The sequence below is a fragment of the Herpailurus yagouaroundi genome, unplaced genomic scaffold (genome assembly GCF_014898765.1).
Source record: "Herpailurus yagouaroundi ecotype Mexico unplaced genomic scaffold, PumYag 163, whole genome shotgun sequence".
Taxonomy (NCBI): Eukaryota; Metazoa; Chordata; class Mammalia; order Carnivora; family Felidae; genus Herpailurus; species Herpailurus yagouaroundi.
In genome coordinates this window covers 42,845,401-42,870,456 of record NW_024412404.1, presented here as the reverse complement: position 1 = coordinate 42,870,456, position 25,056 = coordinate 42,845,401, and the positions used below count along the sequence as shown (strand labels likewise).

At 38.3% G+C, this 25,056-nt stretch overlaps 1 protein-coding gene across 3 annotated transcripts in view; it reads left to right on the top strand.

The window, feature by feature from the left end:
* Positions 1 to 25,056, top strand: part of CFAP43 (cilia and flagella associated protein 43) — a 128,702-nt gene that overhangs the window by 55,626 nt on the left and 48,020 nt on the right. For all 3 annotated transcript variants that reach the window (XM_040486358.1, XM_040486359.1, XM_040486357.1), the window contains exons 16-19: positions 2,433 to 2,563; positions 4,486 to 4,633; positions 7,015 to 7,116; positions 7,884 to 7,961. In XM_040486358.1, coding sequence (XP_040342292.1) covers positions 2,433 to 2,563; positions 4,486 to 4,633; positions 7,015 to 7,116; positions 7,884 to 7,961 — 459 coding nt within the window. The remainder of the gene's footprint in view (positions 1 to 2,432; positions 2,564 to 4,485; positions 4,634 to 7,014; positions 7,117 to 7,883; positions 7,962 to 25,056) is intronic.

Below are 25,056 nucleotides of genomic sequence, written 5' to 3'. Positions count from 1 at the left end.
TTTTTTTTTTTTTTTTTTTTTTTTTTTTTTTTTTTTTTTAAATCTTGGGGATGTTTATCTTGATCTCATATAAGGAACAAAAGCCCTCAGGGAAGGAATTGAACTTCTTTCTTAGGTCAATTAACTCATAACTTATTCACCACTGGTTGTAGTGCTGGCTCTAACATTTTACTGGTGTTTTTATATGCTGAGGGTTTGAGTCTCCAGGGGAGGAAACACCAACCAGTAGACTGAGACCTGCACAAAATGAGCATGGGACCCGGACACTGTAGATGAGCTGCTGCCCAGCTCTGTCACCACTTAGTTGTGTGTCCAGGAGAGTCACTGACGTTCACTGAGCTTCAGATGCTCATCTGTAAAATTAGGGAACCCTTCCATGCCCTTATCCTCTGTGATTCTGATGAGAGCCGGTGAGAGAGTATATGCAAAAATGCTTTGGAAATAGTGAATTGCCATGGAAACCTAGGGATTATTACCCCTATCTCCCTGGCCCGGAGTGACTCTGGGCTGGTTGCTGCTGCCCCCCACCCAACTATTCAAGTGATCCTGAGAGAGCAGAAGGGAGAGTTCTCCCTCATCCCTTGCAGACCAACCTCAACATTACCAATACTGCTGCCATTTTCTGATTTCCATTGGGAAAGTGCAAATAGTTTATTCTTCCAAAAATGTGCAGGGTCCTTTTCTAGGTTTTGAGACCACGTTGTCCTGGTTGTCAGTCTACTTCGATGAGGTCAGTGATTCTTACCCAGGGTTCCACCCCACACACCTGAAGCCTTGCAGCCACCTACATGTCACAGTCCTGCGGGTCCACAGCTAAACCGGGCCCTGGTGTGCACATCCTGCTCTTCTCGTTCATCTGTGTAAGAAAGCATATTTGGAATGCAACTGGACAAAAGTGATACTATTATTGTACAGGGAAAGTTTTGAATCCTTTAGAGATTATGTTGAAGTGGCCAATTTGCAAACTTTGCTATATTGTCTCTTATTCGAGTGATTTAAAATTTATTTATTAATTTTGAGAGAGAGAGAGAGTACACGTGCAGGGGAGGGGTAGAGAGAGAATCCCAAGCAGCCTCCACACTGTCAGAGCACAGAGCCTGACGCAGGACTCCAATCACAAACCGTGAGATCATGACCTGAGCTGAAATCAAGAGTCACATGCTTAACCAACGGGGCCACCCACATGTCCCTCAGGTGATTTTTAACATGCTATAGTTGATGGTGGCATGACATGGCAAGACATCAAAGTTCTTCTGGGTGATTCTGTGCAAAGCACCTCACACATGAAGTTATTCACGGCAGCACTGTGTGTAAAAGCAACCTAATAACAATCAACAGAGGACTGGATAAATCATGGTGTATAAATGATACATAAGGAAAACGTGAAATACTATGCAGAGTGAGAAAATCTTTACGCCACAATGTGGAAGGAACCTCAAGATCTATGGTCACGAAGGAAAAGCAAGGTGCATGATATAATGTATTATGCTCCAGTTTATGTTAAAAATTACGATTGCATAAAAATTTGCTCATATGTTCTAAAAGACATCTGAAAGGATATTAAAGGTATTAATTATACTGATTGGCTTTGGGAAGTGGTGGTTGGGGAATGGAGACAGAAAGGAGATTTCACAGCATTGTTTTTCAATTTTGAAACCTTTGAATATATTGCCTATTAAACAGTTAAAATTTTCTTTAAAAAAATCATGGTTGAGAACCAGCGTGACACATAAATCCCAGTTTTTATACCACTCAGCATATGTATATTGCCTATTCAAACAGTTGAAATTTTCTTTAAATATATAAAATATAATTATATAAATATATAAAACATATATTCAAACAGTTAAAATTTTCTTTAAAAAAATCATGGTTGAGAACCAGCATGACACATAAATCCCAGTTTTCAGTCAAGGAGCTTAAACTGTTGCCCTCTGCACCAAATCAGTGCTGTGTTTTGTTTGGGTTCTACTTGAACTGGTTTAGCCTCCTCCATGTGGGGCAGGTCACCCTCCACTCTTCACAGTGCCTCTTACCCTCCCTCAACCACTCAGCACACGTAAATGAAACCTACCTGACTCTTGAAGGCACCTGAATGCCATTTCTGCTTGCTCAAGTCCCCTCCCCTAACTTTGTAGCTTTCAGCAATTTGCTTCTGTGTGTCTGGTTTTCCTATTGGAAATTGGTGATAACAATCCCTCTCCTTCCATTCCACACAAATGAGAAAAATAAATCAGTATTGGTGAACGGGTTTTGAACCAGGGATTTTCAGTACTATGTATTACTAACAGGCTACTTCCATGCCAAATAAAACGCTGTTAACAAATAGAAACAGATTTACTCATGAGCGAAAGTGCGTGTGACCCCCTTAGAAAAACTACGTGGTGGAATTGCATTTGTAATTTTTGCACTTTGTTCCTAAAACTATTGAGGAAACGTTTGCTCGAAGTCGGAGTCATTCTCACCAGGGGCATGGGATTCAATCAGTGAGAATTTCAATGGATGGAAAAAACATTCTAGTGAATGGGAGAAATGATGGCACCCTTGTTTACCTCAGATGGAGGTATGTACAGTATCTAAAAGCAACTTCATATGGTATAGTGTTGAAAATAAATATTTTGTTATTATTTATGTGTAGCAAGGCCACCATAACAGGAGACAACTGCCATTGGAAAGATTATTATACCCACAGATCCCAAGAGGAGGAGGTTTGCCAACTCTGTGGTGGGGCCACATGGGGAAGCCCCTGGGTGGGTCAGGAGGCAGAGGGAACAAAGGAAACATGGGCAACAAACCAAACCTATTTTGGTTTCCATGGGGAGGAGCAGGCCAGTTTGGCTAGTGTGGATAATTTTAGCAGCTTCTGGGGCATGGTGGCTGGCCCTGGTTTTCTGGTACTTGGCCCAGAGGTGATTAGGGCAGGGAAATAGTAGCCCTGAGTTGGAGGTGTGGGTTCTGGATTGGTTTGTTTGCATTTTAAAGGTGGCTCCAGGGTGACTGGTTTCCTATCTGTAGCAACTGGCTAGTACTGAAGGGGCAAAGCCCCACATGTCAAAGCATCAAAACACAAAAAATAACGAGACATAGTTAGTACATATGAGATGATCAGTCCTCCCATTCACAACACCCGTTGGAGGAGTACAAGGAATGGGGTTAATCCTCAAGAGTAGATAATTTTAAAAACTATTCATCCCTTAAAAACCTGACATAGATATGTATGTGTGTTTACACACATGTAGATATAGTTCTCTAGTTAGACTTAGTTTAGACAATATTAATTTGGACTTTGCTTAGATTAAAATTAAAGTTCCAAATAAAAGACTACTCAAGCATATAGATGATGACCAGGGGATAGAGAACCTGGAAGTGACAGCCTAGACTTTATATGTTGCCTTGGTTGATCTGTCAATGGATATCACTAGTCAATGTGCAATTTATTTCCACAAAAATAATATCTTACGGCGCCCCCGTGATTAAAACAGTAGCAAAACATGGCCTTTTCCCAGTGACATTGTGAAAATGTTAAATATTTGTAAATGTTAAATACAGGTAAATGGAGATTTTATATCATAACAATTTTGGTAGTCACTTATTTCAAAGACTCGTTTGAACACTGCATCATCAGGCCCAGTCTATGCATGGCATCTGAATAAGATACTAACTTGTAACTCATATATAAGTCCTAATATACCCTTTACACTAAGTGAACAAACAGCATTTCAGGCAACAGCAAACAAGTGCTGGAGACCTCTTGATAGAAGGAAGGGCATTTCCATTCATGGGTAATCACGTGGACCTCTGACTCAAAGTTGAGTTGGAAACCTTGGTCCAGGACTTACTAACTTTGACCTCAGACACATAATAACACCCTCTCTAAATTGTCTGCAACATTGTTACTCAAGGTGGGGTCTGCAGCAACTGTAAGTTTGTTAGAAATGCTTATATTTGGTCCTCCCCCAGACTTTCTGTGTCATACCTCTGAAATGGAATCATCTGTTTTTAACAAACTCTCATCCAGGCGATGCTGATATGCCTAAAGTTTGAGATGCCCTGATATACTGAGTGGAAGTAATGCTTTCTTCAATGACAGGTGGGGGCTATGAGGACTAAATAGGACAATGTAATTATGTACATGAGGCAGCGGAATGCCTAGTACATTCTAAGGCTCCACCGGAGCAGTGGCTCTTCTGTGCAGTGGCCAAGGTGGGTGGGGGCAGAGGGTATGTAGGGTAAGGGTACATGGACAGTGTGAGGAGAGGTCACCTCAGAGAGGTCAAGAAGCTTTGTCATGTCCTGGAGCACATGAAGGTGCTCTCCTCTAAGTAGAGCCCTAATAACTACAGGGCACTGTGAAGAATTGGCCGCCATATTTCTTTGTGTAGAAATGATGAGGTATCTGGAAATAATGCTGCTGAATGTAACTTTTTAAAACTGTGATTTTTGTAGCCAGTTTCTTTTCTTTTTTTTTTTTTATTATTATTATAGGCGGTTTGGAGGAAACTTAGCCAGTGAAATTCTTGAATATTGCCAGAAACTTTTAATTTCCCTGAGCAACACCATGGATGAGGAGAATGATTATTTAAGTATATTAAAAAGAGAGTCCTTGAATTTGGGATCAACATCTGAACACACAGTTGAGTTCCAATACAGTCTTTGTCCCTCTTTCCTCCCTCCCTCCCTCCTTCCTTTCCTCTCTCTCTCCCTCTTTCTCCCCTTCCTTCTGTGCCTTCTACCCACCCACTGTCTCTTCCTTTCTAAATCAGATATCAGTTTTCAGTTTGTGGTTTTCCTTCAGCAGATATTTAATAATATTTCCCTTTATCCAGGTACCCCATGATTTTCAGAAAGACCATTAGCTACATCTGAGACAAAATATTCAGCCTTTCTCAAAGCAATATTCTCAAAGCAAATATTACATCTCAGATTTTATTTAAACCATAATACGAGATCTGGGCTTTCCTGTGAAACAAATCTTACCCCTAATTCTAGTGCTTGATCAAACCAGTCTCTCTTTACTTTTATGTTACATACTTTATTCTGGAAGTGTCTAGCCAGAGAACAACATTCTTCCATTCAATCACTTAAATATTTATGGAGTGCCTACAAAGTGCCAGGCTGTGGGGGATATAAGTATGAACAAGACAGTAACATTTTCTGTATTCATGGAGTTTACATTCTAATTAAGAGTTGGGTGTGAGCAGGGAGAGATAAGTGCTCAAATAAGAAAATATTAGATAGTAACAAGACCTATTTAGTGAATAAAAATGCTAATATTTGGCTGGAGTCACCTCTCTAAGGAGCAGACATGTAAGCTGAGATCTGAATTAAAAGAGGGTACAAAGGTGGGGTCAGGAGGGCAAGAATAGGGCAGAAGGGGAAAGACCTCAGCATGTTTGAGGCCCTAAAAAAAGGTTTGTGCAATTGAAGTGAACAAGGGAGAGAGTGGAAGGAGATGAGATTGTAGAAGTAAAAAAAGACCACATAACGTAGGGCTTTGTAAGCCAGGTGGAATTTGGATTTTATGTTACATGTAATGAGAACCTATTAAAGAGTTGTGAGCAGAGGATTTACAAGATCTTATTTACATTTTTAAAAAATGATTACTTGCCACTATGTGGAGAATGGTTCCTGTACAGGACAAGAATGGAAACAGGGAGATTTATTAGGCTATGGTAAAGGTCCAGGTAACAATGGAGGAGGAGGAATGTTACGGAGAGGAAGTGATAGATTCCAGTTACATTTTGGGGGTAAAGTTGACAGAACTCACTGAGAGATTGGACATAGAGGGGCAGGAAGAGAAAGGACTCTAGGATGACTCCTAGGTTTTTTACTTAAACAACTTTGTAGAATATGGTACCATTCACAGTGATGAGGAAGTTGGAGAGGAGAGCTGCTGTGGGGAGAAAGAAGGTATTCCAAAATCGGTTACCCATGCCGAGCTTGAGTATTCAAGCCTGCTGGGCATTCAAGAGGAGATACTACGTAGACTGTTGGATAGATGAACTTTGAGTTCTGGGGAGAGGCCAGGATTGAAGATGTTGATTTGAGAGTCAAGGGCAAATGCAAAGAGTTTAAAGCCATAAAAATAGGTAAGGTTACTGTGGAAGGGGGGATGGTGAGCAACAGAAGGAGACCAGGATAGAGCAACTTCTACAGATCCAGGAGAAGAGTTCAGGGATGCAAAGAAGTGGCAGCCAGTGAGGTTCTATCTAGTAGGGCCAGGAGAATGTAACATGGCAAAATCTTTCTAGAGACTCTATTGCAAAAGGGAGCAGAGAAAGGGGGTGGTACCTAAAGAGGAATGTGGTAGTCCATGGATAATAGCTTTCCTAGGACAAGATATATTAAAGTGTGTTTGGGAAAGATTTGTTGGGAAAGATTTAGTTAAAAGGAGAAATGGATTGTGCAGAAGGGCAATGGAATTTTTTTTTAATTTAATGTTTATTTATTTTTGAGAGAGAGAGAGAGAGAGGGAGAGACAGAGTGCAAGTGGGGGAGGAGCAGAGAGAGACACAGAATCTGAAGCAGTCTCCAGGCTCTGAGCTGTCAGCACAGAGTCCAATATAGAGCTTGAACCCACAGGCCATGAGATCATGACCTGAGTCGAAGTCAGACACTTAACCAACTGAGCCACCCAGGCGCCCCTCAGTGGGATTTTTTTTTAAGTGTAAAGACCTCTTAAGTGTAAAGAAGGAGGAAAAGATTGAGATCCTAAGTACAAATGGCTGGGCAGGGCGTGATAGGCAGAGCATGTGATCTACAATTATAGGAAGGAGGCAAAGAGGGATGTGAATGTGTGACTTGTCTGATCATTTCTGCTTTCTCAGTGAAAAGTGTGGCTATTGTAAGGACAGACTGGTAGGAATTAAATTAATAAAACATTACATCTCGGGCAGGAAAATTTTTTGGTATTCTTTAAAAAAAATGCAATAAGTGCAGAGGGATCCAAAGCAATCATATGAAGTAGGGTGGGAGAAGAATTTTAATTTTAAGAAATATCTGTCTTCTTCTAAGATAAATGAAGATACAAAGTTAAGCATTGATTCATCACAAGAGGAATTAACCCAAGTTGATAATTCAAAGGAAATTCCCTGGATACAACAAAAAAGCCAAGAGGTATTTATAAAACATGGAAGAGGTTTGAAATAATGTGCCAAATAGACTAGCTTCCTATGAAAACCCGCTGGAAAGTTAGGAAGTAGATATTAGTAGATACTAGTAGATAGTAGTAGATGCTTAGTAGGTACTACCAGGCAGAGCATTGCACCATACAAGTGTAACTTTCCTGAAAGCAAACACCCTAAACTAGCCCAATCTTTTAGATTAGGTTATTTTGAGCTTTAAGAAGTGTTCTTGAAGCAATGTGGAACAGAATCAAAATGTCTAGGGAAGCCAAACTGAAGAATAATCAGATACCTCGTGTTGGAGTGAATGTTGAGGGACACTGCAAAGTTGATTTAAAGAAAAAGGGTGGTCCAGAAACAGGAGAAAGGACTTGGTAGCTTCAGATGTGCAGGAAGGTAGCTTGTGCCTGGATCTAGCTTATTAGTCCCATTCAAGTTCCCCATAAAATAGCAGACTGGTTTCCTTTGTCAACTATTCTCTATTTAATTTTTTTACTACTTATTCTTTCCGATGGCCTTATAAATGACATCAGTTGCAAGTTACTTCGATGGCCACTTACGTAGTAGCAGTTGACTTAAGCAAGGCATCGCAGTGGTGTTATTTCATGTACATGTTGTATCACTAGTCTTTATTTTTTGTTTATTTCTAGAGAAGTGCTATCTATGTATCTATGTACCTATGTATGTATGCGTCTACCTATCTGTTATATAACTATCATTTCTCTTGCCTATCTAAGAGATATACTTGTTCCATTTCAGGCCATCAGAAAGGAGGTTAAACTGTTTTCCAAGAAAAGGAAAGAGATAAAAACAGGAATCAAAGCACTTGCTAAAACCGTAAGTGTTGTGTGATTTCATATACTAATACATCGGCCCTCTGTCTAAAATTACTTTCTACTATTTCATCCAACACAGCATGAGGAGCTCTACCCATTTTTTCCTCTGCCAGTAAGCTCAGTTTTCTGAGATGCTTTTAACATGGTGGATTTTTACCATACAACACTAAATATAAACAGTGGTTTTCTTCCCCGTCTTCCTGAAACACTGGATCTTATTTGTTTTTTTTTTAATACTTATTTTTATCAAACTTATTTGTTTACACTTTTAAAAATGAAATAATGAGTTATATAACTAAAAATAATGTCTTTAAAGCAACACCTGCCCTAGTTGTCTTCACTAGGATTCCTGTATTCCCGAGGTACATGTTTTCAATTCTTTCAGCTTTTTTGTTTGGATATTTACCTCTCTCTTTCTAAATAGTCTTTTTAATACTGCTATTTCTTTATATTTCTATTTTGACATTAATGGTGGGCTTCCTGGCACGGAAGAAGAGTATTTAGGTTCTTTTACATCCCTTATCAGTACAACATACACATAAATCCATACTCCGTACACACACTATTATAGCTACGTAAAAGTTCTTCAGAGCTGAGCCACATGGCATGTTATGATTACATTTCCATTTTATAATTATATTTTTCCTGGAATTCACAATTGCTTTTGTTTTAGTATAAGCCTTTCTATATACCTATTACCTATTCAGAATCTCTCAAAATGGAAAAACTCTTCCCAATACAAATACGTGAGGTAATCAAGCTGTCATGCTTTGGTTTGTTTGTTTGTTTGTTTGTTTGTTTTTATGACCTGCCTTTCCATCTTCCAGCTCCAATATAAGCACCTTGCTCCCTACACCAGGCAAATGGTCTAGGGAACATGTGTCCTAGGGACTCATCTCATCCGTTCTCCTGGGAAATCCTCTCACCTGCCTCCTGAGTTGGAGCCCCTCTTTCCAGAGCCCCATTTCTTGATGTACATCTTCCAATAGCTTCCTCAGCAGGACTACTGTGTTGTCCCATGCTTGAAGACATCACTTATCAGATAGCTGTGCTTCTGGGATGCCATTTAAATGTTATACTGTATGAATGGTGCCCGCCCCCTAGAGTTGTAAGAGCTTTAGCTCCGTTCTTGGGAAAGGGCATATGAGAGGGACATCTTTTAAGACTTGGTTTTTCTTAAAATGTCTTTATCCTACTGTCAGTGCTCATTTGATAGCTTGTGTAGGGGTTTATTGATTTCCCCTCAGAATTTTAAAGGCTTGCTCATCATCTTCTAGCTTTCAGTGTTTGCTTTAGAGAGTCCAATACCTTTCTGATTCCCAGTTCTTTGTCTCTGCAAACTTACAGGATCCTTTCTTTATCCCGGCTGTTAGGAAATTTCACAATTATGCTTCTTGATAAATTGGATTGATATTCTTGGTTTGAGGATGCAAATATACTCTCTGCCCTTTTCCATCCTGTTCTCAGCCGCAAGAAGCTGGCCTTTGTGGACTGCATCAATGTACTACCTTGCCCCTGGCTTCTGGTTAGGTGTAACCAGTGAGTGGCATCGGCAGGAGATCAGAGGGCAGAGCCTTTATTCCTCCAGTGGCCTCTTTGTGGTATCATGAGTTGGCAGTGACAGCTAGGCCTTTCCCAAAGCCTCCGATCTTTCCAAGTTCCAGTAACTACTCCACCCCCCTTGCCATTCTCACATAGGAAGTAGGTAGGACGTAGGAACAGTGATAGCTTTCTGTGGTTGCCAGTGGGAGATGCTTTATCATGCCTAGCTGCTCTCCTTTACCCTGACAATACTTTTGTAAAAGTCCCTCTCCCCAGTTATCCCAAGTGACTGTGTCATCTATTTTGTACCCAGTTTGTTTGCTCTGTCTTTTCCGTATGTTAGGCATTAGTGAGCACTTTCAATAAAAAAAATTTTTTTTAAAACTTGATTTTCAGTTCTGGGAAATGTCCTCAAATTTTTCTTCGGGAATTTCCTCCCCTTTGTTTTATTTTCCTGGTTACTAACTAGGTTGAGCATCTTTTCCTAACTCTTTAAGACTTTGTATTCCCTCTTCTAGGAATTCCCTGTTTGTATCCTTTGCTTATTTTTCTATTGGGTTGTTGGTCTTTGTCTTTTGGATCGTAGGAGTTCTTTATTTTTATTTTAATTTACGTTTATTTGTGATAATTAGGGCTAGTTAAGCTGTGATAATAACTAAACTCCAAAAATATAGTGGCGCAGAGATTAGAAGTTGATTCCAGGTCATTAGCGGCTCAGTTCCATGCAGTTGTTCAGAGATGCACGCGGCAGAGATTCAGCTGTCTTCAATACGAGGCATCCAAGGTCGCCCTGCTGGATCTCACCACAGTCAGCTGGGAGGGGAAAGAGCATGGAGAGGGGCAAGGGGAAAATCGAGAGGTGGCTCTTAGTACCAGGTTGAACCACATGAGATCACAGTTTTACACAGGTCAACCTAATATGCTATGTATATTTTTTGTCTTGTGTCTTAACTTTTATTTTATTTTATTTTATTTTTTAATTTAAAAAAAAATTTTTTTTCCAACGTTTATTTATTTTTGGGACAGAGAGAGACAGAGCATGAACGGGCGAGGGGCAGAGAGAGAGGGAGACACAGAATCGGAAACAGGCTCCAGGCTCTGAACTGTCAGCACAGAGCCCGACGCGGGGCTCGAACTCACGGACCGGGAGATCGTGACCTGGCTGAAGTCGGACGCTTAACCGACTGCGCCACCCAGGCGCCCCGTGTCCTAACTTTTATAATGTGCCTTTTGAAATGCAGAATTTAAAAATTATGATCCAAATTTATTGATTTTTTTTAGAGCTATTGTTTAGTGTGTCTGATCTTAAAAGGTCTTCCAAAGTCCCACGTACTTTTTTGTAATACTCCTTTATTTAATGTGTAATTTACTTCATGAATGGTATGAGGTATGGATCTAAATTTATTTTTTCAAATAAACAGCCCATTTTGCCAGTGTTTTTTATTGAATATACCACCTTTTCTCCACTGATTTGTGGAGCCTCCTCTGTCAATCCCTGGGTTCCCACATATACAGTGTTGTTTCTGGACTTTATTCTGAAATTGAGTATTGATAATTTTCAAAGCCAATTCCAAACTATTTTGATAGCTAGCTTTATAAAATAAAAATATTTTTATACTTTGAAAGTAATTCTTCCAAGGGACACAGGAGTACTGATGCATAGGGGCACTTGTACCCCAATGTTCATAGCAGCACTCTCAACAATAGCCAAATTATGGAAAGAGCCTAAATGTCCATCAACTGATGAATGGATAAAGAAATTGTGGTTTATATACACAATGGAATACTACGTGGCAATGAGAAAAAATGAAATATGGCCTTTTGTAGCAACGTGGATGGAACTGGAGAGTGTGATGCTAAGTGAAATAAGCCATACAGAGAAAGACAGATACCATATGGTTTCACTCTTATGTGGATCCTGAGAAACTTAACAGGAACCCATGGGGGAGGGGAAGGAAAAAAAAAAAAAAAGAGGTTAGAGTGGGAGAGAGCCAAAGCATAAGAGACTGTTGAGAACTGAGAACAAACTAAGGGTTGATGGGGGGTGGGAGGGAGGAGAGGGTGGGTGATGGGTATTGAGGAGGGCACCTTTTGGGATGAGCACTGGGTGTTGTATGGAAACCAATTTGACAATAAATTTCATATATAAATAAAAATAAAAAAAAGAAAAAAAAAGAAAGTAATTCTTCCTTTATTCTTTTTTTTAATGTTTATTTAGTTTGAGAGAGAGCACACACACGTGTGAGTGGTGGAGGGGCAGAGAGAATCCTTTTTAATTTTTTAAAATGTTTATTTTATTTTATTGAGGTGGGGAGAGAGTGGCAGAGAGAGAGGGACAGAGAATCCTAAGCAGGCTCCATGCTGTCAATGTGGAGCCTAACATGGGGCTTGATCCCGCGACAAGAGATCATGATCTGAGCCCAAATCAAGAGTCGGATGCTTAACCAACTGAGTCAACCAGGCACCCCTTTCCTTTTACACTTTTAAAAAAGAAAAATGTTGGCCTTTTTATGCACTTATTTTTCTATTTGAATTTTAAAATTGGCTTGTCAAACTCCAAGTTTTTCATTGGCTTGAAAAACTCTGATCTGACTTTGAGACTATATTGCTTATGTTTTACTTGGGTGAGGGTTTATTTGCTCTCTGAAAGTTTATAGAAATACATAATTTATAAAAAATTTTTATTAAAAAAATTTTTTAATGTTTACTTTTGAGATAAAGACAGAGTGCAGGTGGGGGAGGGGCAGAGAGAGAGGGAGAAACAGAATCTGAAACAGGCTTCAGGCCCTGAGCTGTCAGCACAGAGCCCGATGCGGGGCTCTAAGTCCGGAACGGCAAGATCATGACCTGAGCTTAAGTCGGATGCTCAACCAACTGAGCCACCTAGATGCCCCATAATTTACAAAAATTTATAATATAAATTTTATATGTAATATGTACTATATAAGTATACTATTTATATGTAAATAATACATATCTGTATTCAGTTAAGAATTCTTCAGTGAAGTTTTTTGTTTTGTTTTGTTTTTAATTTTAGTTAACATACAGTGCAATATTGGTTTCAGGAGTAGAATTCAGTGATTCATCACTTACATACAACACCTAGTGCTCATCACAAATACCTTCCTTAGTATCCATCATCCATCTAGCCCATCTCCCACTGACCTCCCTCCATCAACCCATAGTTTATTCTCTATCATTAAGAGTGTCTTGTGGTTGTTTCCCTCTCTTCTCTTTTTTCTCCCCTTCCCATATGTTCATCTGTTTTGTTTCTTTCTTCCCCCCCCACCCAGGAATGTGACCTTTATTTATTTTTTTAATAATTTTATTTATTTATTTATTTGTTTATTTGTTTGTTTACATCTAAGTTAGCATATAGTGCAATAATGATTTCAAAAGTAGATTCCAGTGATTCATCCCCTTTGTGCTCACACCCAGTGCTCACCCCTATCTGTATCACACCCAGTGTTCATCCCAACAAGTGTCTTCCTTAATGCCCCTTACCCATTTAGCCCATCCCCCCACCTACAACCCCTCCAGCAGCCCTCAGTTTATTCTTTGTATTTAAGAGTCTCTTATGTTTTGCTCCCCCTCCTTGTTTTTATATTATTTTTACTTCCCTTCCCTTATGTTCATCTGTTTTGTATCTTAAAGTCCTCATATGAATGAAGTCATATGATATTTTTCTTTCTCTGACTAATTTAACTTAACATAATACACTCTAGTTCCATCCACATAGTTACAAATGGCAAGATTTCATTCTTTTGATTGCCGAGTAATACTCCATTGTATGTATGTATGTACATGTATATATATATACACCACATCTTATTTGTCCATTCATCCATTGATGGACATTTGGGTTCTTTCCATACTTTGGCTATTATCAATAGTGCTGCTATAAACATTGGTTTATAAAACAAACATTGCTATAAACACACCTGTATCCTTTGGATAAATACCTAATAGTGCAGTTGCTGGGTCATAGGGTAGTTCTATTTTTAATTTTTTGAGGAAGCTCCATATTGTTTTCCAGAGTGGCTGCACCAGTTTGCTTTCCTACCAGCAGTGCAAAAGAGATCCTCTTTCTCTGTATCCTCACCAACATCTGTTGTTGCCTGAGTTGTTAATTTTATCCATTCTGACTGGTATGAGGTGGTATCTCACTGTAGCTTTAATTTTTATTTCCCTTATGATGAGTGATGTTGAGCATTTTTTCATGTGCAGTTGGCCATCTGGATGTCTTCTTTGGAGAAGTGTGAATTCATGTCTTATGCCCATTTCTTCACTGGATTATTTGTTCTTTGGGTGTTGAGTTTGAGAAGTTTGTTATAGATTTTGGATACTAACCCTTTATCTGATAGGTCATTTGCAAATATCTTCTCCCATTCTGTCAGTTGCCTTTTAGTTTTGCTGATTGTTTCCTTCGCTGTGCAGAAGCTTTTTATTTTAATGAGGTCCCAATAGTTCATTTTTGCTTTTGTTTCCCTTGCCTCCAGAGACGTGTTGAGTAAGAAGTTGCTGCGGCCAAGATCAAAGAGGTTTTTGCCTGCTTTCTCCTTGAGGATTTTGATGTCTTCCTGTCTTACATTGAGGTCTTTCATCCATTTTGAGTTTATTTTTGTGTATCGTGTAAGAAAGTGGTCCAGGCTCATTCTTTTGCATGTCGTTGTCCAGTTTCCCCAGCACCACTTGCTGAAGAGACTCTTTATTCCATTGGATATTCTTTCCTTCTTTGTCAAAGATTAGTTAGTCATATGTTTGTGGGTCTATTTCTGGGTTCTCTATTCTGTTCCATTGATCTATGGCCTGTTTTTGTGCCAATACCATACTGTCTTGATGATTACAGCTTTGTAATACAGCTCAATGTCCGTGATTGTGATGCCTCCACCTTTGGTTTTCAGGATTGCGTTGACTATTTTGGGTCTTTTTCTGGTTCCATACACATTTTAGGGTTGCTTGTTCTAGCTCTGTGAAAAATGCTGGTGTTATTTTGATAGGGATTGCATTGAATATGTAGATTGCTTTGGGTAGTATTGACCTCTTAACAATATTTGTTCTTCCTATCCAGGAGCATGGAATATTTTTCCATTTTTTGTGTCTTCTTCAATTTCTTTCATAAGCTTTCTATAGTTTTCAGTGTATATAGATTTTTCACCTCTTTTGGTTAGGTTTATTCCTAGGTATTTATGGGTTTGTGTGCAATTGTAAATGGTGTCGATTCCTTGATTTCTCTTTCTGTTGCTTCATTATTGGTGTATAGGAATGCAACCAATTTCTGTGCATTGATTTTATATACTGAGACTTTGCTGAAATCATAGATCAGTTCTAGCAGTTTTTTGGTGGACTCTTTTGTTTCCCATATAGAGTATCATGTTGTCTGCAAAGAGTGAAAGTTTGACTTCCTCCTTGCTGATTTGGATGCCTTTTATTTCCTTGTGTTGTCTTATTCCTGAGGCTAGGATTTCCTATAGCATGTTGAATAACAGTGGTGAGAGTGGACATACCTGTCGTGTTTCTGACCTTAGGGGGAAAGCTCTCAGTTTTTCCCCATTGAGGATGATATTAGCATTGGATCGTTCATAATATGGCCTTTATGATCTTGAGGTATTTTGTCAAGAAAGGATGCTGTATTTTGTCAAATGCTTTCTCTGCATCTATTGAGAGGATCGTATGGTTCTTGTCCTTTTTTTATTGATGTGATGTATCACATTGATTGTTTTATAGATATTGAACCAGCCCTGCATCCCAGGTATAAATCCTGCTTGATGAATAATTTGTTTAATGTATTGTTGGATCCGGTTGGCTAATATCTTGTTGAGGATTTTTGCATGCATGTTCATCAGGGAAATTGGTCTGTAGTTCTCCTTTTTAGTAGTGTCTTTGTCTGGTTTTGGAGTCAAGGTAATGTTAGCTTTATAGAATGAGTTTGGGAGTTTTCCTTCCATTTCTGTTTTTTTGGAACAGCTTCAAAAAATAGTATTCTTTTACTATTTACTAACTTATACTATTGACTATAGAAGATTAATAGTCTTCTTAAATGGTAGAATTCCTCTGGAAAGCCATCCAGCCCTGTACTCTTGTGTTTTGGGAGGTTTTTGATTACTAATTTGATTTCTTTACTGGTTATGGGTCTGTTCAAATTTTCTATTTCTTCCTGTTTCAGTTTTGGTAGTTTATATGTTTCTAGGAATTTGTCCATTTCTTCCAGATTGTCCAATTTATTGGCATATAATTGCTCATAATATTCTCTTATTATTGTTTTTATTTCTGCAGTGTTGGTTGTGATCTCTCCTCTTTCATTCTTGATTTTATTTATTTGGGTCCTTTCCTTTTTCTTTTTGATCAAACTGGCTAGGGGTTTATCAATTTTTTTAATTATTTCAAAGAACTAGCTCCTGGTTTCATTGATATGTTCTACTGGTTTTTTTATTTCGATAGCATTCATTTCTGCTCTAATCCTTATTACTTCCCATCTTCTGCTGACTTGGGGTTTTATTTGCTGTTCTTTTTCCAGTTCTTTAAGGTGTAAGGTTAGGTTGTGTATCTGAGACCTTTCTTCCTTCTTTAGGAAGGCCTGGATTGCTATATACTTCCCTCGTATGACTGCCTTTGCTGCATTCTGGAGGTTTTGGACTATGGTGGTATTATTTTCATTGGCTTCCATGTACTTTTTAATTTCCTCTTTAACTTCTTGGTTAGCCCATTGATTCCTTAGTATGTTCTTTAGTCTCCAAGTTTTTGTTGTCTTTCCAATTTTTTTCTTGTGGTTGATTTTGTTTCATAGCATTGTGGTCTGAAAATATGCATGGTATGATCTTAATATTTTTGTACCTGTTGAGGGCTGATTTGTGTCCCAGTGGTCTATTTTGGAGAATGTTCCATTTGCACTCGAGAAGATATGTGTATTCTGCTGCTTTAAGATGAAGTGTTCTGAATATATATGTTAAGTGCATCCAGTCCAGTGTGTCCTTCAAAGCCATTGTTTCCTTTTTGAGTTTCTATTTAGATATCTGCCCATTGCTGTGAGTGGGGTGTTGAAGTCCCCTACTATTATGGTATTATTATCAATGAATTTCTGTATGTTTGTGATTAATGGATTTATATATTTGGGTGTTTTCACATTTGGAGCATAAATGTTTACAATTGTTAGATCTTCTTTTTTTTTTTTAAACATTTTTTTTTCAACGTTTATTTATTTTTGGGACAGAGAGAGACAGAGCATGAACGGGGGAGGGGCAGAGAGAGAGGGAGACACAGAATCGGAAACAGGCTCCAGGCTCTGAGCCATCAGCCCAGAGCCTGATGCGGGGCTCGAACTCACGGACCGCGAGATCGTGACCTGGTTGAAGTCGGACGCCTAACTGACTGCGCCACCCAGGCGCCCCTGTTAGATCTTCTTGATGGATAGACCCCTTAATTATGATATAATGCCCTTCTTCATCTCTTGTTACAGTCTTTATTTTAAAATCTAGATTGTCTTTTATAATTATGGCTACTCTGGCTTTCTTTTGGTGAACATTAGTATGATAGATATTTCTCCATCCCCTTACTTTCAATCTAAAGGTGTCTTTTTTTTTCTTCAACGTTTTTTTTATTTTTTATTTTTATTTTTGGGACAGAGAGAGACAGCGTGAACGGGGGAGGGGCAGAGAGAGAGGGAGACACAGGATCGGAAACAGGCTCCAGGCTCTGAGCCATCAGCCCAGAGCCCGACGCGGGGCTCGAACTCACGGACCGCGAGATCGTGACCTGGCTGAAGTCGGACGCTTAACCGACTGCGCCACCCAGGCGCCCCAATCTAAAGGTGTCTTTAGGTCTAAAATGGTTCTCTTGTAAACAGCATATAGATGGATCTTATTTTCTTATCCATTCTATTACCCTGTGTCTTTTGATTGGAGTGTTTGGTCATTGACATTTAGAGTGAGTACTGGAAGATATGAATTTATTGCCATTGTTTTGCCTGTAGTGTTGGGAGTTTCTGGTGGTGCTCTCTGGTCTTTGTTGTTTTGGGTCTGTTTTGTTTTGTTTCATCTTTTCTCCCCTCAGAGAGTCCTCCTTAAAATTTCTTGCAGGGCTGGTTTAGTCACAAACTCCTTTAGTTTTTGTTTGGGAAACTGTCTGTCTTTCTATTTTGAATGACAGCCTTGCTGGATAGAGAATTCTTGGCTGCATATTTTTCTGATTCAGCACATTGAATATATCCTGCCACTCCTTTCTGGCCTGCCAAGTTTCTGTGGATAGGTCTGCTGTGAACCTGATCTGTCTTCCCTTGTAGGTTAAGGACCTCTTTTCCCTTGCTGCTTTCATAATTCTTTCCTTACCTGAGTATTTTGTGAATTTGACTATGATATGACTTGTTGATGGTTGGTTTTTGTTGAATTTAGTGGGAGTTCTCTGTGCTTCCTGGACTTTGATTTCTGTGTCTTTCCCCAGGTTAGGAAAGTTTTCTGCTATGATTTGTTCACATAACCTTTCTACCCCAATTTCTCTCTCTTCATCTTCTGAGACCCCTATGATTCAGAGGTTATTCCTTTTTAATGAGTCACTGAGTTCTCTAATTCTTTTATCATGCTCTTTTGCCTTAGTTTCCCTCTTTTTTTCTGCTTCATCATTCTCCGTAAGTTTGGCCTCTATATCGCTGATTCATTGGTCTGCTTATCCATCGTTGCCGCTGGGGCATCCATTCAAGATTGCATCTCAGTTATATCATTTTTAATTTCGTCCTGACTAGATTTTCCTTTTTTTTAATCTCCACAGAAAGGGATTCTACGCTTTTTTCAACCCCAGCTAGTATTCTTATTATCATGATTCTAAATTCTGGCTCAGACATCTTGCTTGTATCTGTGTTGGTTAAGTCCCTGGTTGTCATTTCTTCCTGTTCTTTCTTTTGTGGTGAATTCCTTTGTTTAATCATTTTGTTTTGTTTTTTTGTTTTTTTAAATTTTTTTTTTCAACGTTTATTTATTTTTGGGACAGAGAGAGACAGAGCATGAACAGGGGAGGGGCAGAGAGAGGGAGACATAGAATCGGAAACAGGCTCCAGGCTCTGAGCCATCAGCCCAGAGCCTGACGCGGGGCTCGAACTCACGGACCGCGAGATCGTGACCTGGCTGAAGCCGGACGCTTAACCGACTGCGCAACCTAGGTGCCCCTTGTTTAATCATTTTGAAGGAATAATTAATACAAACAAATTAATTAATTAAAAATTAAAAATTAAAAACAACACTAAAATGTCAAAGGACATTTAGGTGTGTTTTGGTCTGGTTGTTGAAAGAACCTTGATAGAATGGAAGAAAAAGGGAAAGAAAAGAAAAAAAAAAGGAAAACATTTGAAAATTAAAGAAGTGAATACAATAGAGTAAAATGAAATGATGAAAATAAAATAGAATTTAAAAAATTTACAAAAAAGTAAAAAATATATAGAATAAAATTAAAGAAAAATCTTTTTTATAAGAATGGAAAATAAAAATAAATTTTTTCCTCTGTATTCAAGAATATGAAAAGAAAAAGAAAAAAAGTGAATAGATGGGCCAGCAAACAGAATGAAATACAATTGAAGTGATAACTAGTTTCCCCTAGAAGTCAAGCTGTGAAGCACTTTATAGTCTGTAAACTAAGCAGGCGGAGAAACTTGCGGTGTTCCTCAAGCGCACAGTTGGCCCAGTCGTCTGGGGCTTGGTGTAATGGCTCCGTTCTCCACTAGATGGCACTGCTTAGTTTACTTGGGTGCATCGTTGTGGCGTATGTACGCATGTATGTGCATGTGTGGGAGGGGTGAAATTGGTGTCACCCAGCTACCCAGTCTCTAGTATTAGGACTCTGTGCTCTCACCAAGGGGCAGTCAAGCACCCCACCTTTGCCTCCAGCTTCTGTCCCCTTCCGACTTCTACAAAGTCCATAACTAAGCTGTCAGCCTGCCAGGTGATACCTCCCTCATGAGTTTTATCTCAGGTGGGGCTGTGTTTCCAAACCCCTCACTACTGAGGGCCCTGCAGCTTTGACCCGCTGAGACCCTCTGGAGGAGGTTCTCACCCAGCAATGGTACGTTTGTGTGACTGTGCTGCTGCAGATGCCCAGAGACTGCAGCCGGGTGCCAGCCCGCCGCAGAAAGTTTATGCAATCATGTAGCAGCAGCATTTCAGGGATTATGGTAAATCACAACACACATCCAGTGCTAGGCTTCACCCTTAACGTCCTTGTTCCAACACCAGCTAATGTAGCTGTTCTCTGGGGTCCACTGGGACCTTTGCCTGTGGGGAGGCTCTACAGCCTTTACCAATGTCCTCCCAGCAGGGAACCGCCTCTCCCTATGTGACCCAAGGACCCTCAGACCTCACCATCTGCTCCTGGGGATTCACCCTTCCCACCAGAGCTCCACCACGTATCAAGCTGTAGAGTTTCAGACTCTGCACTCCCCTGTTTGTAGAGTCTTGTTGATATTTAAGCCCTCTCCTTTCTTTCCCTTCTCCTTTCTCCCTTTCTACCTTTCTCATTCAGTCTCTTGTGGGTGTTTCCACTCTCTTTCCCTCCAGCTGCTTTCTGGGGGAGTGCTTTGCCTGTACTCTCCCCGCCTGTCTCTGTCCTCTCTCCAAAAGCAAAAATATCTCCCTACCCTCTGGCCTTCTTCATCTCTTGTGGCAGTCTTTGTTTTAAAATCCAGTTTGTTCATGGGGCGCCTGGGTGGCTCAGTCAGTTGAGGGTCCGACTTCGGCTCAGGTCATTATCTTGCAGTTCGTGGATTCAAGCCTCACGTCAGGCTCTGTGCTAATAGCTGGGAGCCTGGAGTCTGCTTCGGATTCTGTGTCTCCCTCTCTCTCTCTCTGCCTCTCGCCTGTTCATGCTGTTTCTCTCTCAAAAATAAATAAACATTAAAAGAAACATTTTTTAATCTAGTTTGTTCAGTGAAGTTATAGTATAAAAATGACTTTGTATAATCTTCTCATTACATTCATTTTAGATATTTTATAGGTTTTTTAAAACTTTTGTGAATGGAATATTTTTCTATTACAATTTCTAATTTGTTACTACTAGTATATATGAATGTTACTGATTTTATCTTTTATATCTGATCATGTTGCTGAATTCTCTTTTTAGTTATCCTTTTTGTCAGTTGATTCTCTTGGACTGTCTAGGTAAATGATCATATCTTCTGAAAATCATGTCTCATCAATTTTTATACTTCATTACTTTTTATTATTATTATTATGTTTATTTTTGAGAGAGAGAGAGTGCACGTGCAGGAGCGAGTGGGGGAGGGGCAGAGAGAGAGGGAAACACAGAATCCGAAGCAAGGCTCCAGGCTCTGAGCTGTTAGCACAGAGTCCAATGCAGGGCTGGAACCCATGAGTGTGAGATCATGATCTGGGTCGAAGTCAGATGCTCAACCAACTGAGCCACCCAGGCACCCCATTTCATTTCTTTTTCTTGTCTTATGTCAAGGGCTTCTAATATAATAGCGGTCATAGGAGTAGACATGCTTGTCTTCTTCCTGACCTCAACAGGAAAGGTTCTAACTTTTCAGTATGATATTTGTCTCAGCGTCTGTTAGATATCCTTTTTCATAAGTTAAAGAAATTCCTTTCTATCCCTTGTTACCTAAGAGTTTTTGTGAATTTTATTGTGAAGTTTATCAAACACTTCTGTTCCTCTGATAGATATTGGTAGTTCCTCTGATAGAGTTTAAGTAGTACACCAGATTCCATTTGCTAATATTTCATTTAGGATTTTTGTATCTTTATCCATAAATAATATTTTTTTCTTATACTTTCTTTGTCTAATTATTGTATCAGGGTTATACTAGCCTTATAAAGTGATTTGAGTAGTTTTCTACTTTTTTTCCATGCTCTGGAACAGTTTGTATAAAGTGGGATTCTCCTTTAAGTTTTGATTAGAAGAGAAACAAAAAATTCACACACATATAAAACCATCTGGGCCTGATTTGTTATGAGAGTTGATTCTTTTCTTTGTTTCAAGTTTTTCTACAGTCATTAGTCTTATCAGGTTTTCTATTTCAAGTATAGATTTGATAAATTATAGTTTCTTAGAAAATTGTTCATCCCATCTAGATTTTAAAATATATAAGATATATTTATAGAATAGTCTAATTTCAAGTCTTTTCTGATTTTTCAGTTATAGCTTTCTCTTTATTCCTAATTTTATATTTATGCCTTTGATCTTTTTTCTTGATCACACTTTATAAGTGTTTCTATTTTATTAATATGGTACAGTTTTTATTGACTTGACTATTATTATAAGAGAACCATATATATAATTTTATACCTATATATTTGACCAGTTTAGGGTTTTAGCAATTTAGAATTTTATTTGTTCTTCCCTACTTCCTTCAGGGTTATTTGTCCTCATTTTGTCACTTTTTTGAGTTGAAAACTTGGTTTATTTCCTATTGTTTTCCAATGTGCTTGAAAGGCTATAAATATACCTCTCAGTACCACTTGGACTATATTACATTGGTTTTGATAAGTAATTTTCTCATTGTTCCTTAGTTGTAAACATTTATAATTCCATTTTGAACACATCAACCAAAGGATTTCTTAAAGGAGTGTATGCATTTGCTTGTTTTCAATTTTCAGATTGCCTTGTATATTATAGATTGTTTTGTATATGGTTTTTTTTTTTTTTTTGCTAATATTGAAATTTATTTCACTGTGATCGGTGAATAAATGTTGTTGAGATTGTCTTTGTAGCCTTGTATCCAGTCACTTTTTTTACCTTTCTATGTGTGTTTGTAAAGAATATTTTATTCTCTGGGTCTTTTTGGTGGGGGAAGACAGTAGGGGGAGGTATATAGTGTTCTTTAAATTCCTATTAGATCAATCTAATTGTGTCAAGTTCTTCATATCTGTATTTACATTTTTGCTATTTGAGATGTTGTTATCTAGGTTATGATTAGCAATTTGTCAATTTATCCCTCTGTTTCTATCAATATTTATGTTAGATGTCAAAATGTGCACAACAGATCTCCTCAATAAATTATTCCTTTTGTCCATATGAAATATCTTTTTCTCTTTTAATGTTCTTACTCTACATTTTGTTTCTTATATTCCCATCATCTTGGTATTTTTTCTAGCACTTACATATGTATGTGTATATATATATATATACATGTATATATATGTATATATATATATACACACACATATATGTATATGTATATATATATACACGTATATATGTGTGTGTGTGTATATATATATATGTATATATATATATACATATATATATATGTATATATATATATCTTTTTCCAGTCCTTTACTTCCAACTTTCTTTTGTCTGCCAGTCAGTATACAGCTGGATTATTTTTTGTAAATTCCATCTAAACTTTTTAATAGGTGAGGTTAGCCCCATTTATTATGATTATTGATATATTTAAAATTATTTCTGCCATTTTATTTTTTGCTTTCTATTTAACATATTTTCAACTTATTTCTTTTTCCCACTTTCCTATCTTCTTGGGTTGCTCATCCATTTTTTTTTTTATTATTGTTCTATTTTTCTTTACTATTTTGGGAGTCATAATTCTATTTCTGTTTTAAAAATTATAACCCACATGCTTGGCCTTCTGTCTTTCCACCTCTCCTGGTGTCTTCATAGTCAGTGGAAGAGCACACCAGCACTGACTGACATCACCTGGAATCTTAACCCTAGCCCATATGTGCTGAATCAGAATATGTTCTTTAACAGGTGATTCATAGGCACATTAAAATTGGGGAGGCTCTGGTTTAGTTTAGCTCTGGTTTATCCAGTTTATCTCTGGTTTAGCTCTGGTTTATCCATCCCCCAGATAAGACAACACCCTAGTGTGTTTTTGTTGTTGTTGCGTCTTACTTTTCCAGCTCCCTCTGTTTCCCTCACCTTCTCTCAATGATATAATTTGCAATTATAGCTCTAATTTGCTAGTTTTAAAAACTCCTAAAAACATGTAAATCTTCTTTAGACTTAAGTCTTTCTACCCACCTTCCTCTTGCATTAGTACATCCTTAATAATCCTTTCAGCGGTGTGGGTATTGGTGAACTTTCTGAGCCCCTGTCTATAAATGACTATTTTAACCTCTCACTTGAATGATGATTTGATGGTACAGAATTAGAGGTTCAAGGTTTTTCTTCCCCTCAAACATTTGATTCAAAGCTGTTGATGCATTGTATTCTTGCATCCAGTGTTGCTAATCTAAGACTGATTCTTCTATTTCATGATATTCTTTTCCCCTTTGGAAATGTTTCAGATTTGGTTCTTAAGTTTCCCATTTCTGGTCAACACTTGTTAGGCCCTTTCAGAGTTGAGTATTCATGCTGTACTGTGTTTTTGAAAATTCTCCCTTGTTATTTCTTTAAACGCTATGGCCCCCATTCTCTTTATTCTCCCCTCTTCTGAAGTCATGTTAGTTGTAGCTCCTTCTAGATATATCGTACAGTGTCTTCACTTTTCTTTCACATTTTCTGTCTCTTTATTTTGTTTGGTTACACCCCAGGAGAATTCTTAACTGATTCTTGCAGATCACTGATTATCTTCAACTGTCCATCTTGCTATTCAGCCCATCTATTGAATTATTTTTGTTTCAAAGATCAAACTTAAAAGACCAACGTTTTTAAGTTTTATAATCTCTTGATACTTTTTATGATATACAACATTTTGTATCTAGTTACTGTAAAATTCTACTTTTGCTTAATTAACTCCCTTTCTTTGTGTAACAAGTCTTCTGTTTATTGAATTTATTGTCTCTCTTCAATGGTCTTGTTGTTCTCCAAATATTGGTGATGTATTATTATTTTTATTACTCCATGCTCATCTTTAAAGTTGACATGCCCCATTGTAATTCACTCCACGAGTTGAACCTGCTTGGGAAGATGTGTAGGAGATCTGACTTAAGTAAGTATATTGCTCTGTTTTCAGTAGAATGAGAAGGGATGGGTGGTGTTGGTAGATGTCTTGGCCACCTGTCTTGTGGCAGAGGGAGATGTTCTCTAATTCCTTCTAGCCACTGACAGACTCCTTGTCATTGCCCTATTTCTCCCATTCAAATATTTATTTCATTTTTCTCTGCCTGGTGGTAAACACCCCTGGTACTACTGCTGGGCCCCCAGGAGTTTTATCAAGTGGTGGTACATATACATGCAGGTTCTATCCACTGCCTGTTTCTGATGTAGTCCCCCCAGCCAGCCACTCAGCCAGTTACTTCCAGATTACTGCATGCTCCTATATCTGGTGTACCTTCTACATGTTGTTAAATATTGTCTTGTCGACACTTGGGGCTATCATGTATCATTTAGATCCATCTGATTTTCATCTTTCAGAAGTTACAGTTTCTGGGGCACTGAAAGATTCTTTTTTTCTGTCTTAATTTTAGTAGTGGATTTATCTATTTATCATACACTTCTTTTCTCTTTATTTTATGGATTGAGGTGGGGAAGGATGATTGTAAACTCCATTCTCAGTCAACTATTTTGAAATTGAGGTCCTCAATTTTTCTATTATATTTTCTGATTTTCTTTTGTTGTTGACTTGTAAGAGCTTTTAATATATTGAAGATATT